Source organism: Salvia miltiorrhiza, chromosome 5 (genome assembly GCF_028751815.1).
Source record: "Salvia miltiorrhiza cultivar Shanhuang (shh) chromosome 5, IMPLAD_Smil_shh, whole genome shotgun sequence".
Lineage (NCBI taxonomy): Eukaryota > Viridiplantae > Streptophyta > Magnoliopsida > Lamiales > Lamiaceae > Salvia > Salvia miltiorrhiza.
The window spans coordinates 44,300,314-44,315,387 of NC_080391.1; the positions used below are offsets into that span (position 1 = coordinate 44,300,314).

The following is a 15,074-nucleotide window of genomic DNA, read 5'->3' on the forward strand; positions in this document are numbered from 1 at the left end:
AGAGACTTTTACGTGGTTCGGAAAAACCCTTTCCTACATCCACGGTCGGTTGATCAGACCAACAATCCACTCCGCAAGTGCTTAACAGGTGCACTGCAAACCAAACCATGTGCTTGCCGGGTGCACACAACCGTACCACTGAAGAAAACCCTTCTTCAGTACCCACACTTCACTCGTGTCGGATTTCTCTTGCTTAGCACAACCCGCGCTAAGACTCTCAGAGTCAGAGTACCTTCCTGAACTCTGAATCACTCAAACACTCTATGAGAGGAGGTTTGAACGGGTGCCAACTATACTGCAAAGAACAAGTTCTTTGGAGCAAGTTTGACCTTGGCTTCTGGGTAAACAGGTGTTTGCCTAAGGTTTAAGAGAATGTGTGTAATCAGCAGTGACTGATTTTGGCTTTGGAATTCTCTTCTTCGATTCAAGCTTTGGGGAGATTAAGCTTTAGGCTGAGTAGCGATTTTGGCAAAGCTTCAGCTTATGTCGTTGAATCGGTGAAGGTTGAAGTGATCCTCGAGCGCTATTTGTAGGAGAACTCTTGAATAGATCCGTTGGCGTAGAACGTCCTCAAGATTTCTTCCGTTGGAGAGCAATTCGAATTTGGGCTGAGGCTTCAATCTTCGAGGTTCCTTGTCTGGTGAAAACGGCTCTCTTGAGGGACAGGAGATGTGACGTCTCTGATAAAGTAGCCACCAAATAGGAATGACCTCTGCAGAGATAAGGAGATCCTGAGATCTCTGCATTTAATGCGGCTGTACTTTGTGAGTACGTGGCTTTCTTTGAACGTTGGAAGATCAGTCCGAGGAAGAATGTTCAACTGATACTTGACTTTAGTATCAGTCTGTGGCACGCATTAAGTAATCAGTTCCTAACTGATTCTTCAACTGATACTTCAGTTGGTATCTTCAGTCTTCAGTCCTTCGTTCTTCAGTCTTCAGTCTTCAATCTTCAGAACCGCAAGCTAAACTAGAAACGAACTCTAACAATTGAGTTCTAAAACAGTTCTAGTCTATTACAATTAAGACCTATGAATTTTGGTATCATCAAAACAAGGATTATGATATTCCACAAGGTTCCCAATAGACGTTATTAATATTCTGTTGATAACATTCCTACTAACATTATACTCTGTTAAATTACACAGTTATACTTTTAATTTGAAATTAATTTTAAAATTGATTGGTCATTTTGCGATTATAATAAAACTAAAAGTTTATTTGTAAACTACTACTCCCTCCGTCTGCCAAAAGTGAAACACTTTGGCTGGGCACGGGATTTAATAAAATGTTTGATGATTTTGATGTAGTGGAGAAAGGGTCCCACTACTTTATGAAATGTGTGGTTGAAATTGAATTTGGGGTGAGTTTTTTTGTAAATAAAGAGTGTTTGTAAGGTTAAAATATTAAATTGGGTGGTGGGACCATTTCTATAAAAGGAAAGAGGTACACTTTTTGCGAACGGCCGATATAGTAAAAGTGCTCCACTTTTGGCGAACGAAGGGAGTACATTTTTTCTTTTTCTTTTCTTTATCTTCTTATTTTTTAGTATTTTTTTTTCTAAAAATTATGAAATTCGACTAATTACAAAATATTGGATATGCGTATCAAATTAAATATTACGACATGAGTATTAATTTGATATATTTTATATAGGGCAAATTGCATGAAAATACCCCACTTTATACCAAAATTTGATTTTTTGACAATCTTTTCAATTGTTGCAAAAAATTGAACCACGTTTCAATTTGTTGCAATTGAGTTCCAGCGTTATTTTTCGGGGAAATGATTGCTGATGTGGATTCCCGTTAAGTTGATGTGGCACGCCATGTCGGCTAATCAAACGACGACGTCTCTAATCCCCTAAACGACGTCGTTTTTCACAATTTTTAGCAAATTACAATTTCAAGGTTTTATATTAGGGATTCACTTCACGTCGTCCTCATTTCTTCTTCGAAAAAAACCTCAGCAGCTGCGAAAAACGTGGAAACCTAGTTCCATAAAAACTCAGCAACTCAGCAGCTGCGAAAATCGTTGAAGAGATGGACTCTTCTTCTCAAACGGGACGACTGAGCTCATGCAATTTCTCCTTACCCCCAAAATTTTGCAAATGCGAAGAAGCAGAGCCGTGCATCTTGCAGGCTTCCAATAGCGTGAGTAATCCGGAGAGGCGCTACTACCATTGTTGTCGTCGTGGTCATCGTGGTGATTGCAAGTATTGGGAATGGGTTGATCCCATTCTACCGGAGTACTACAAGAATTGTTTGTTGAAGATGAAGGTTGAAAGGGACTTGGCGGTTGAAGAATTAGTTCGGCAGAGGGCAAATAAGGCAGACAAATCAAATGGAGACGAAGGAGTCATACCACACTCGGATGGGGATGAAGAGTACAAGATGCTTGGGAATAAAATCCATGTTGTGGAGAAAAGGATGAAGCTACTTTATTTTGGTTTTGTACTACTTGTTGTAGTGGTTTTTTTTGGTTGGGTTTAAGAGGTAGCTGATGTGGTGATGGCATTTAGGACTTGTTTTTCTGTTTTGGTGATGAAGTTGGTAGAATGTTAATGCAGTTGGTATGGTAGATGATGAGGAATGAATGTGGTTGTTGTATTATTTGGTGAAATTTAATGCAAACAACATTTTGTCAAATCTCTGTTTTGAAATTGGTCTAATGATGCTAAAAGATGGTCCTGGTTAACAAGAATAAAGTTGGAAAATTCCAATGCACCAAAAGCATCATCCAAAAGCATCATATAATACTCCCTCCGTCCCAGCTTTTTGTATCCACTTTTAGTAGTATTTACTACTAAAAGTGGATACATAAAGCTGGGACGGAGGGAGTAGCAAATAAGAGTATTGAGTAGCAATATCTGTTACAGCAAAATGAGGCGAGTACTAGCCAAGGCTGTTAAGCTAAAACATTTCATAATCTGAGATAATGAAGTTGCAAATGGATCCACAACATTCCCAACAAAAAAACCTAAATATTACATCAAAATGTTCATGAACTAGCTAATTCCCAGCTCGAGTCCTACTTTCTTGAGTAGATGGCCCTTCCCTTGCGGCTGTCACATTGCTTTGAGATGAACAAATAGTATCTTGCTGTTGAATGTTGGTCCTCCTGCTACCCTACAAGTTTTGAGAAAGTCACATTTTTAGAAATCAACACATTATATATTACAAATGAGGAATCTGCATTACATTACATTTGAAATACTTACTCTCCTTGGTTGATCTTGTTGACTTGATGACCCTTCCTGCAGATTCCTAGTTTTCTTAGGCTTTGGAGGCTGAATTGGATGAATTCTGGGCCTGCCTCGTTTTCCCTGTTTCCATTTCAATAAAGAGTATGTAAACACATAGCAGTAAACAAACAATAAGTAAGCAAAAAAACTTGCATACTCAACTACCTTGGGTTTCGGTGGAACTTTCTCATTTTCACAACTCTTGATGTTGTGACCCTTCTGCTGACAGTTTCTACATGTCATTACCAAACCAAACCTCTTCAATTTATGTTGATTTTTTGGATCTTCTTCAGAATCCCTTCTCCTCACTTTCTTAGGTCTACCTGGTAGCTTGCTAACCAATGGAGGCTTCACAACATAGCCATCAGCCTCCGGCCACATCTCCTCACTAACCAATGGCTCTATGGCATACTTGTATGCTTGTAGATATCTCTCTACAGTGTAATAAGCATGCACATATGCAGATGGCTCCTCAGCCTCAAATTGTAGGGCAGCACAGCCATGAAGACATGGTATCCCTATGAGATCCCATTCCCTACATGTGCAGCTTCTACCATTGACATCAACCTCAAATGCCCTACCCTTGTAACTCACCTCATATTTGTTAGCCATATTAGGAAACACATAAGCTGACACACTCTTAGTCTTAATTTTTTCCAAGCTCTTCATCACAGCAGGACACACTCTATCAGACACCATAGCCATCATTTTCAACTTTTCAACCTGTCTAACCATTAGATCCCTTCTAATCTGCTCACACATGTGTATAATATGCATGCCCCTAGCTGCTATTATGTAGTCATTGAATGTCTCAGCTATGTTGTTATCTACCATATCACTATATGGAGTAAGACAAGAAAGCATATCCATGCAATTTTTATCATCTTGCAAGACACAAAAGGACTGACTTCTAGGAATTTGATAGCACAATTTCACCCAAGTTGAGTATCCCAGATTTTTCACTATTCTTATACATCGAAATACCCAAACATATCAGGATCATGTTTGAAGCTCACCTCACATTCACCTCCAACGTACACTTCTTTACCATCCAACCTCACAAATCTACCACCATGATGAATGTAAAGTCCAAATAAACTGTCAAAAATGAAAAATAACAAAATAAATACACAAACCATAGTATCGACAGTAACCCAAGCTAAAAAAACATTTTTTATCAAAAGAAAACACACAAATTTCTACAATCAACTACAGGCGATAGAAACCCAATTTTTTAAGCTTTGAAAGAAGAGAGTAAAGCCCTACCTGTCCCTCATGTCTCTCGCATTTCACTATTCTCCTCGTGCTGCTGGGACCACCTCCACGGTAATGACGAAAAGGCCACCAATTTGATGATTAAACAACTCTACAACTAAGGATTTAAGGTATTTTTAATTGAGAAGACTGCTATTGAAATCGCCCTAACCAACACAATCTGAAGAATCTTCGACTGGTCCCTTCGTTTTTACCGCTAATCAGAGACGGCGTCGTTTCCTTCGTTCCCGCCAAACCCTTACGACGTCGTTTTGGGTTTTTTGATTTTTAATGTATTAGTCATATACAGGTAACCAATCCATGAAATAATATTGAGTATAGGTCATTAGCCAAATCAGATAGTAATGACACATAAGCAAAACCCCTAATTTAAGTTTGCCAGAAAATAACGCTGGAACTCAATTGCAACAAATTGAAACGTGGTTCAATTTTTTGCAACAATTGAAAAGATTGTCAAAAAACCAAATTTTGGTATAAAGTGGGGTATTTTCATGCAATTTGCCCTTTTATATATGTGTATATATATATATATATATATTAAATTTATAGTGTAAAAATTAGGGTTAATTATGCCAAAAATCATGAACTTTGGATTCATTTCAAAATTTTCAATGAACTTTTTTTTAAATAAAAAATTCCCTGAATTTAATATGTTGAACAATTTTTTCATGACTTTCAAGGATCCCCAAATTGAGTGTTGACATGCACCTTTTAAGTGATCTGAAATATGACATGGTGTCGCCGACGGTGAACCAAAATGACGTTGTTTAGTTGGGGGTAAAACGACGTCGTTTTGAGCCCAAACCTCTCTTTCTCTCTCTCTTAGTTGGGAGTCGAGCTCACCAGAAAGAAGGTTTTTTAACTCTTGGGGTGCTCATCCGTCTCCATAGGTAGAGCTCTTCCGACCACCTGATACTGGTGAAACTGCAAACACCGCCATTCACAAAATCAGATTAGTACTGATCATTTCAACACACAAATCGCAAACACTAGAAATTGCAATAACTCTTAAATTTAGAAAGAGAGAGAGTGCATACCTGTAGGTCACCATTTTCGCCGGAGTGCAAATTTTCTCTCTCCTCTAGCCTGTGGGCGGGGGAGTGGCTAATGTAGGGTTTTGCGATTTCAGATGGTGATGAAGAGTTAAAAAACCCTAGACATTTTATGCGGATCTTGTGATGGTGGTGGGGAAGGGCGGTGGAGAGAGAGGTGTGGTGGTGGGGGAAGGCAGCGGAGGGGGCGGCGGATTTGCAAGGGTGGTTGGGGGAAGAGGAAGGCGGCGAATCTGGTGATGGTGGTGGAGGAGGGCGGTGGAGAGAGAGGTGTGGTGGTGGGAAAAAGCAGCGGAGGCGCGGCAGAGGGCGACGGATCTACGGGAATGGTAGGGGGAAGAGGAAGGCGGCGGATCGGGTGATGGTGGAGGGGAAAGACGGTGGAGAGAGAGGTGTGGTGGTGGGGGAAGACAGCGGAGGAGGCGGCAGAGGGCGACGGATCTACGGGGGTGGTTAAGGGAAAAGGAAGGCAGCGGATCTGGTGATGGTGGTGGGATGACGATGGAAAAAGAGGTGTGGTGGTGGGGAAGGGCAGCAGAGAGGCGGGAGGCAGATCCATGATTTTTTATTTATTTATTTTTCATGTGTTAATTTTCAGTCCAAGTAAGCGCCATGTCAGCTCATAATTGCCATGTCAGCTCGGAGCTTCACCGGAGCAAAAAACTATGGAAAAAATTTTCAACTCCTTATATTTAGGAATTTTTTGATAAAAGAAAAAAGAAGTTCATGGAAGGTTTGGTAATGGACCCAAAATTCATGAGTTTTGGCGTAATTAACCCTAAAAATTACTATATTTTTTATATGTAGTCGGCATTTAACTTGGAAATTTTGGCTTATTGAGTTAGATAACATTGAATCCTTTTATATTCAGTAGATTCTTTGGTCCACGATACTCATTAAAAGTTCGAACAAAACAAGAGTTGAGTAATTTTTCTTTATACATTTTTCTTTTTGCATTTTACATATAGCTATTGTTGGGAACTTAATGAAATATCATATCCCTAGTTTTGATGATACCAAAACTCTTAGATTTTCTTTGAATAGATTAGAACTTTTTGAACTCAAGTGTTAGAGTTCATGTTTTCTAGTTAGACTGATGTTCTGAAGACTGAAGATCTCAACTAAAGATAGCTGTGAAAAGACAAAGTCAAATACTGAAGTATTGACTGGACGAGAGTCTCACTGAAGAATCAGTTATGACTGAAGTATTAATGGTGGTCACGTGGAATTAGTGGACTACTCAAGCCAAGTATCAGTTGATATTCTTCCTCAAACTGAAGATTCTAAGTTAAAAGGAAGTCACGTACTTTCAAGTACAGCAGCATTAAATTCAGAGATATTGAAGATCGTCGTTTCTCTGCAGAGCATTCCTTTTTGGTGAAAACTTTTCAGAGACGCCTTACCTCCTGTACCTTGAGACGCCGTTCTTCACCAAACAAGGAACCTCGAAGATTGAAGCCTCAGCCAAATTCAAATTACTCTCACAACGGACGAATTCTTGAAGACCATCTCAGCCAACGGATCTATTCAAGACTTCGCCTATAAATAGATCTCGAGGAACACCACAATCTTTACAAATTCAAATGCACAAGCTGAACCTCTGCCAAATTTGCAACTCAGCCTTCCACTGCCTTCAAAGTTTGAATCAAAGAAGATAATTATCAAAACCTAAATCAGTTCATTGATTATACACATTCTTTTAGTTTCTTAGGCAAATCCTTGTATTATTCAAAGCCTAAATTCTCGATTACAGAGAGCTTGTTCTCTGTAATCTAGTTGGTATTTCGAACCCTTTTCAACTGAGCGAAAAGAGAGTTTGAGGAGAGAGGAGTTCAGACCAGTGTTCTGGCTCCAGAGTTCTTAGCCACCCGCTGTAAAAGGCACTTTGTCTTAGCGTGCTAAGAAAGAGCGAGAAATCCAACCCAATGTGTTGAGACTGAAAATTATATTTTCAGTTTAAGATTTGATGTGCACCCGTAAGCACAAGCCCATAGTGTTTGCCAGTTTGATTAGCTGGTCATGGACATAAGAACTTATTCCGAACCACGTTAAAAATCCTTGTATTTTTTACTTGCTTTCAGTTACTTTCTTTGTGCACAAATCTGCTTTACAACTGAACTTGCTTAACTGAAAAGAGAAACTAAGGATTTTATTAAGTGACAACTTTTCTCTAAAGTCTATTTGAACTAAGTTTAATTTTCCGCTGCCAGTGTTATTAGTCTAACTGATAAATCTTTGGATAATCAGTAAGATTCATAACACTCATCTGTTTACAAAATCTAGTTACGCGGATATCAAGTAAAGCCTTGTGCCTAACTGAAATCAAAATACTGAAGATTCTTCAGTATCAGTCTACAACCTTCTTATAACTGAAGTTTTCTTTAGCTGCTCTCATCAATCAAACCTTTAAGTATCAGTCGATACTTCTTCAGTTATTTACAAAAGAATTGAAAAATAGCCTACATGTGTATTCCTCCCCCCCCCCCATACACATGTTCAGTGACCCTCCGAGACTCAACAACTGTCTTCTTGTTGCTGCATGGCATGCTGCAAGAATCCACCAATATATATTTTTTGTCTTTGGAATTGATTGTGAAATTTTCACCTATCCAAACACATTTAATCTCGCATACCTAGAAGTTAAAACACGCAGAGAGACTGATGCAGCATACCCAGAAGTTAAAACACACAGAGAGACTGATGCAGTAAACGTGCATAAAATATGAAGAACAAGAACAGCAAAATGGGTTACCCAGTTCGGTGATAAAACACCTATGTCTGGGGGGCCTTGCCCAAGGTAAATTATCCACTAGTGATGATAAGGTATACAAAGGACTTACACGCGAAGACATATTCTTCCTAGCCTCTATATCTTCCCAAACCTCCACCAAGATGAATAATTAAGAGCAAGACAACGACTCACCCTCTAAGTGTGAATGCTACACATTCACCACCTAAACCCAACAATATAATTACACACCAACAAGCTTGTGCAAGAAATCAAAGTAATAATCCAAACCACAATGCTTACAAGAGGAAATAAGCAATAAACTAGAACACACTTACATGTAGTGTATGCTCTGAAAATACTCTAAAAAATGCAGTAGAGTAGTACGAAAAACAGCAGCAAACTCTAATCCTTATCATCGCATGTATATAAAAGTCTCCAAACTCAAATAGTACTCGTATCGATAACAATAGCAGAGCAGTTGAGGGATATCCGAAGATCCTTATCGAATGACTCCATCTCAATCTGAATATTTGGTTTTATGTAAATTCATAAGAAGGATAAAAGATATCTCCAACTCTACCTAAAAACCCGCAAGAGTAGAAAACACAGTTATCAAGCTAGCTTCTTGCTACTGCTCTATTAGTTTCCTATCTCTCTTTTCAGCTGGAAATAATCAATCTCTATACTCTGCTATGTGAAGAGTATATATACAAAAGATGAGACTAAACTAACAAACTGCTTGGACTCCACATAGCTCACAAGATGGCTCGCTGCAACTAAATTCAGCCTTCCTTCTATTCCTCCAGCTTTTGTTATTCATTTCCAAGTCCCTCTTCTATGTAGTCACACATTAACATATGTGTATTTGATGACAGACATTTAGCGAGTTTGAAATATCTGAAGCTGAATATGAAAGAACCAAAGTGCTTTATGAGATGCTCGTGGAGCAAACAAAACGGTTGAAGCTGTGGATCAGTTATGCCCAGTTTGAGGCATTTTCTATGATAGAGGGATCGGAATCGGGCTTGACTGATACAAGAAAACGTCTCGAGCGTGCCAGGGGTTAGACAACATTAAAATGTTATAAATATTATAGCCATTGATGAGTTTTGATGATATTTTGTTGTTCAAATGTGTTTGAAATGGGGCATAGCTACTTCAGAAGCTGTGCCCCTCAACTGAAAAAGGAAAAGGCGATGCTTTTGGATGAGTGGTTCGACATGGAATACATGTTTGGCGAGGTTGGTGACGTTGGTTTGGTTCGTGCAAGGCTTACGCAGAAACTCAACAAGAGAAGGCACCTACCAACTGGGTATCGTTATCATTATCAACATCATCATTTCACATCTTTCTTGCTTCTTCATAATTCATAGAATTCATAATCTTGAACAATATTGCTTAATGAAACATGGAAAGGATGATTATTCATTATTGAGTTTAGATTGTAATATTTGCAGGTATGAGGAGTTTATTGACTACCTTTTCCCAGAAGATGAAGATGTTTGAATGTTGAAGAAGCACAAGACTGCTAATTAGTTGTTTCATTTTGTGGGTGTTGGCTGATACTTGTTAGTATTTTCTTGCCTATTTTGAGCTTCCACTAGTTTATCTTATCTTATTATGAATGTATGTCATCTGCAACTAGGGGTGGTAACCGGTCCGGTTCGGTTATAACCGAACCGGTTTACCGGAATCGATTAGCGCTAAAATCAATAACCGAAAACCGAATCGGTTTTTGATCCGGTTAACCGATTAACCGGTCGGTTAAAATTAACCGATTAACCATGGCAGTGCATGCAGAGTTGAATTTTTCAAAAAAATTGACTTGATATGGGTAATGGAGGATTCAAACCTTAGTCTTTTGAAAGAAAGATTAAGGTCTTATCCAATACACCAACTTATGTTTTATGTTTATTTAGAACAAAAAATAATTTTATAGAAACTTCTAATTTTATGGTATAAAAAAAAAGATTATATTTTTCTTTGTGTACTGATTTTCCAATTCAATATTGACCATTAAGATTATATATATAGTCTGTATATATATCTAACTTAAGACCCTGTGAGTATTTAAGCAATTAACTTTTTCAATGATACATAACCTCTTTTTCTTTCTTAATCAATTAACTTTTTCAATGATACTCATTTAAGCAATTATATATATGTTTTAACATGCAGTATGCTCCAGTTATTTTGCCTAATTTAAAAAACTAACCTTGATTCCTTGAAACTATATTAGTTTCGCATTTAGATCAAAGAAATAGTGTTCTTTAAGGAGAACAACTGTAACTCCAAAAATAAGCATTCTGCTTAGCCAAAAAATAAACTCAATTCCAAAGATTACATCTTTATGTAACCATTAAATTTACTAATTCCAAAAAATAAACTCAAAATCAAAATCTACAATCTACAAGGCAAGATCACAGTCGGACCAACTCAACTTGAGCATCTGCATCAACTACAAGATATATCATATTGTGTAGCAACATCAACTACAAGAAAGAAAATAATATGGAAGAGACCTTTAATCAAACAGATAGAATGCATACATTCAAGCATCAATAACTGAAAATCAAAACTAACCTTTACTATATTTTATGTTTCTTTACTTTTTTTAATGTTTGAAGAGGACAGAGGGTTCGAATCACTCCAGATGCTCAATGGCCAATGCATAAACACTTCCAACTCATTAATAGAAGCTATATAAATTATATAATTGCCCAACACCAAAACCTGTCAAACTGTGGAAAGCTCTATATATGAAACTAATGGTGGCTGGTGCCTAATGGGTTACTGCCAGCGCCGGGATGGTGAAGGAGGCGATGGCAGCCGGAGGTGGCGGGCTGCAGTCAGTGATGGCAAATGCAGCGGCGGATGGGAGAAAGGGGCTGAGAGAGCGGCTGCGGCCTGCAGGCTGAGCACGGGGGTAGGGGGGTCAACGGTGCCGGCGTCGGTGCCGGTGGGAAGCAAGGCAGGCGCCGCGCTGAAGTGGTGAAGTGAATCTCACTATCTCTGTATCTCAGAATGAAACAGAACCCTAACTAATATTGTGGGGATTTTTGAAAATTTAATACTCCCTCCGTCCCATTATTCATGACACGTATTCCTTTTTGGGCTGTCCCAACCTACATGACACATTTCCTTTTTTGGAAAAAATCAGGGGGCAGTTAAGCATTAAAATATTCGCTAATTATACTTAATTAAGTCAAATAATTCGGACCTCAATTAAGTCAATTTTTTGGACCTCAAAATTTATTTCATTTTTTTGCTCCCTCTTTCAATTCCGCCGCTCTCTCTGAGAACCCTAATTCTACCCTTGCTCTCTCTATCTCTTCAATCCCGCCGCTCTCTCTAACCCTAACTCCATTACTGAATCGCTCGAAGCTTCTCATCTCTCCCTCTCGAATCTGCACTCGTCTCACCAGCTAAATCACCATCGCCTCTCGAAGCTTCTTCTCTCTCCCTCTCGAATCTGCACTCGTCTCTCACCAGCTAAATCCACCATCGCCTCTTTGCCCTCCTTCCCGATGATGCAGATCTGAGGGTGAATCGAAGGTAAATCGGCGAGATATGTCGATTCGCTCGATTTTGAATGGAGATTTGCTCGATTTTGAATGGAAGGGACAACTGGAGGCGTGGATCGAATGCAAGGTGATTGAAGATAAGTGCAGAGAACATTTTCAAGGCGATTTAGCCTTTGAAGGTAAATCGCCGGACTTGTCCGATGCTTACCCTGGTTCGCCGGACTTGTCCGATGCTTACCCTGACTCTTTCTTTTTTTGTGAGGAAAATTGGGAGCATCGAAACATGAGCGATGCTGTTGAATCTATGATGCGGATCCTGCTTCCTGCGTTCTTTTTGGTGAGATCTGCCCTATTTTGGATCTTTTCTTTATGCACAGATTGTCATATGTGGGATTATGATGCAATTGTACTGTGGGAAGTGATAATTGGTGGCTGAAATGATATGATTATGCTCATTCTATGTGCTATGTCCGAAAATGGTGCATCGATGATTACAATCTGAAATTGTATGAGATGAAACCCTAATTTGATCTTGCATGTTCCACTTCTTGCTTATGGTTTGGTTTTGTATGGTCTTTGTGTTGTGTGTAGTGCATCTTTGCCTTGTTGGATGGCCTATTTGATGGTAGCTGCTTGTAGCAGTGTATTTTGTGTTGGTATCTGCTTGTAGCAGTGTATTTTGTGTTGGTATCTGCTTGTAGCAGTGTAATATGTGTAACCTGTGCATACATTACAAAAAATTGTGCTATAAAATCTCAAAATAACAATCTGAAATTGTTTTTCCATTAGCAACCTGTGCATACATTACAAAAAAGCTTTGTGCATCTGTGCATATGTGCATCTGTGCATCTATTACAAAAAAGCTTTGTGCATCTGTGCATATGTGCATATGTGCATTACAAAAACATGAGCATTCACTTTACAAAAACAACAACAAGCTTCAAATCTTCAAAATGCACCACTGCCCCCTTGAATTTGTAGCTGCTGCATGCTACAAGTCAGCCCCTCAGTTGTGCCTCCAATCATGCCTATAGGCAGCTGCAATAAGAAACTTTCACTCCCATTAATGCTCCCCTGCTCAATTAGGTAGGCTATGCATTCCCTAACAAGCCTTGAATCAACTTCAAGGTTTAAAGGAAGCATATCCTGCCTAATCAAGGCATCCTTCTTCAAATGTGGAATTTTGTAGCAGTTTTGACCTTTGACCTTGAGTATCTCAATCATGCAACTTTGTAGGCTAAGAAAAACCTTATTCAAGGTTTGTGCACTTAACTGTTGATATGAATTTTGAACAGCCATAAGTAAGTCAGCCACATTGTTGCAAACTGATTCAGTTTGCAGCGATTGTATGGCCCTGAACCACCCCAAATCATTTATGTTGGTGTCGGGTGAGTTTGGTGGTTGATGCACCAGGTGTATGTCAAAGCCATCACTAGAGGCAGCTACCCTGAAATCAGGGTCATTGTCTTTAATGTGTGGCCGCGCATTATCCTGTTGTATGTAGATGACTTTGCTAGCAAAACTTGGCCACTTTGCCTTTATAGCAGGTATAATCTGAAATTACATTAAAATAAGCAATGAAATGATATTACATGGATAATACAATCTGAAATTACATGGATACTACTCATAAATGGAAATGATTTGGACTCCAAGCATGTTATTGGAACATTCCTTGCATAAATCATGCATTATCCATACCTTGTTAATAAGGCAATCCTTCACCACTTCTTTGGTGATACTTTGAATGGGTTTCCACTCCATTGTGCCTGCCTCCCTGTTCTTACTCTTCCTCTTTGCTGGTACCAGTTCAGTAAATGGAAAAATGCCTATTTTTCCATCAAATAGGCATTCTCCATCAGGGCCAAAGATAGGCCTACACACTGCACACATAAACATCACCTTGGTGATGAATTTTTTGCTTTTACAGGTTCTATGAGGCTCGGTCTCTGCAGGGGTTAAGTAAAACCTTTGGTTGGACTTGGTTATGTAGAACCATTTCTCATCAATGTGGATTGTGTTGTGCATATTTTTAAATGTCACACTCCTCATAATCCTATCATACTCTAGGGCCTCTAATGAAAACTGTAGCCTAAGCAACTTGTTAGGAGCGGTAAGATCGGGTTTTATGGCATTTGAATGAGCTTTGATCAGCCCTAACTTAATCCATCTTCCCACAGTACTTTTGCTACATTGGATACCACATGCAAGCCTCCGAATGGTAGATCTTTTGGACAAGTCTAAGCTAGCAATTAACTGTAAATCTAATTGCACTCTTTTCTGCCTTGGTCTATGTATTTTTCGACTAATGGAACTTATTACCTCACCCTGCTGTATTTGCTTTTTTGCAGCTGCCCAAACCCGATTGATAGTGCTTCGTGAGCTGCTCCATTTTGTAATAGCTGCTGCAATCTTCCCCCTAGAAGGCTTCCCCTTCTTGCTGTCCTCAAGGAGGAACTGGATTATGGCTGCTCTCTCAAATGTAGAGAGATCTTTTCTCCTAGCCATTCTGCCGTTTTGTAGTTTTTGTGCCTTTGTGGCTGTTAATTTTGTGTCTTTGAAAACTGAATTTGTCCTTATTTATAAAGGGGAGGAAGTTGTAAAGTGTGGGAAATTTGAAGATTTCCCAAAATTTCAATGAAAATGCAGTTTGCCGCCATTTTTTGATCCACTGAAAGTGCAAAGCTTTTATTCATTTTTTTACTCAGTTTATGCTCCATTACATTAGTTAAATGAATGTTTAATTGAAATTGCAATGAATTTAAATGAAATGGCAGGTTGTATTCATTTTTACAGGTTTTATTTTATTTATTGAAATTGCACAGAATTTAAATTTCAACTTTAAAAAAAATTATGGTAATTAATTTAAATTTCAGAATTTAAATTAATTAAATAAAGATTTCGAAAATTAAATTAAATTACAGTAATTTAAATTAAATTACAAAATTTAAATAACTTTAATAAAGAATATCTACACACAAACCTAATCAAGTGGACCACACACCTTTACTCCTTAATCTACTACTCCTTAATCTCCGTGCCCAAAAGTTTTGTCCCATAAATAATGGGACGGAGGGAGTATAATAAAATATAATTTAATTAATTTAATTAATTTAAACCTGTTAATCGGTTTACTAAATATGTACTAACCGATAACCGAACCGAAATCGGAAAAATCGGTTATCGGTAATTACCGGTTTTTCCGATTCGGTTACGGTTTTAACCGAAAAATCGGCACCGGTTTACCAG

At 38.5% G+C, this 15,074-nt stretch overlaps 1 protein-coding gene across 1 annotated transcript; it reads right to left on the reverse strand.

The window, feature by feature from the left end:
- Positions 1 to 12,773: 12,773 nt before the first annotated feature.
- LOC131025976 (uncharacterized) lies at positions 12,774 to 14,333 on the reverse strand. The gene is made up of 2 exons (XM_057955757.1): positions 13,527 to 14,333; positions 12,774 to 13,379 (listed from the first exon to the last, which is right to left on the reverse strand). The coding sequence occupies exons 1-2, from the start codon at positions 14,331 to 14,333 to the stop codon at positions 12,774 to 12,776; spliced, it is 1,413 nt and encodes a 470-aa protein (XP_057811740.1).
- Between the last annotated feature and the right edge of the window lie 741 nt (positions 14,334 to 15,074).

Bases quoted from the DNA above. Each gene is read 5' to 3' on its own strand.
- LOC131025976 (XM_057955757.1), bottom strand. From the start codon at position 14,333: ATGGCTAGGAGAAAAGATCTCTCTACATTTGAGAGAGCAGCCATAATC. The intron at 13,380-13,526 runs GTATGGATAATG...ATGTAATTTCAG, and splicing joins AGGATTGCCTTATTAACAAG to ATTATACCTGCTATAAAGGC.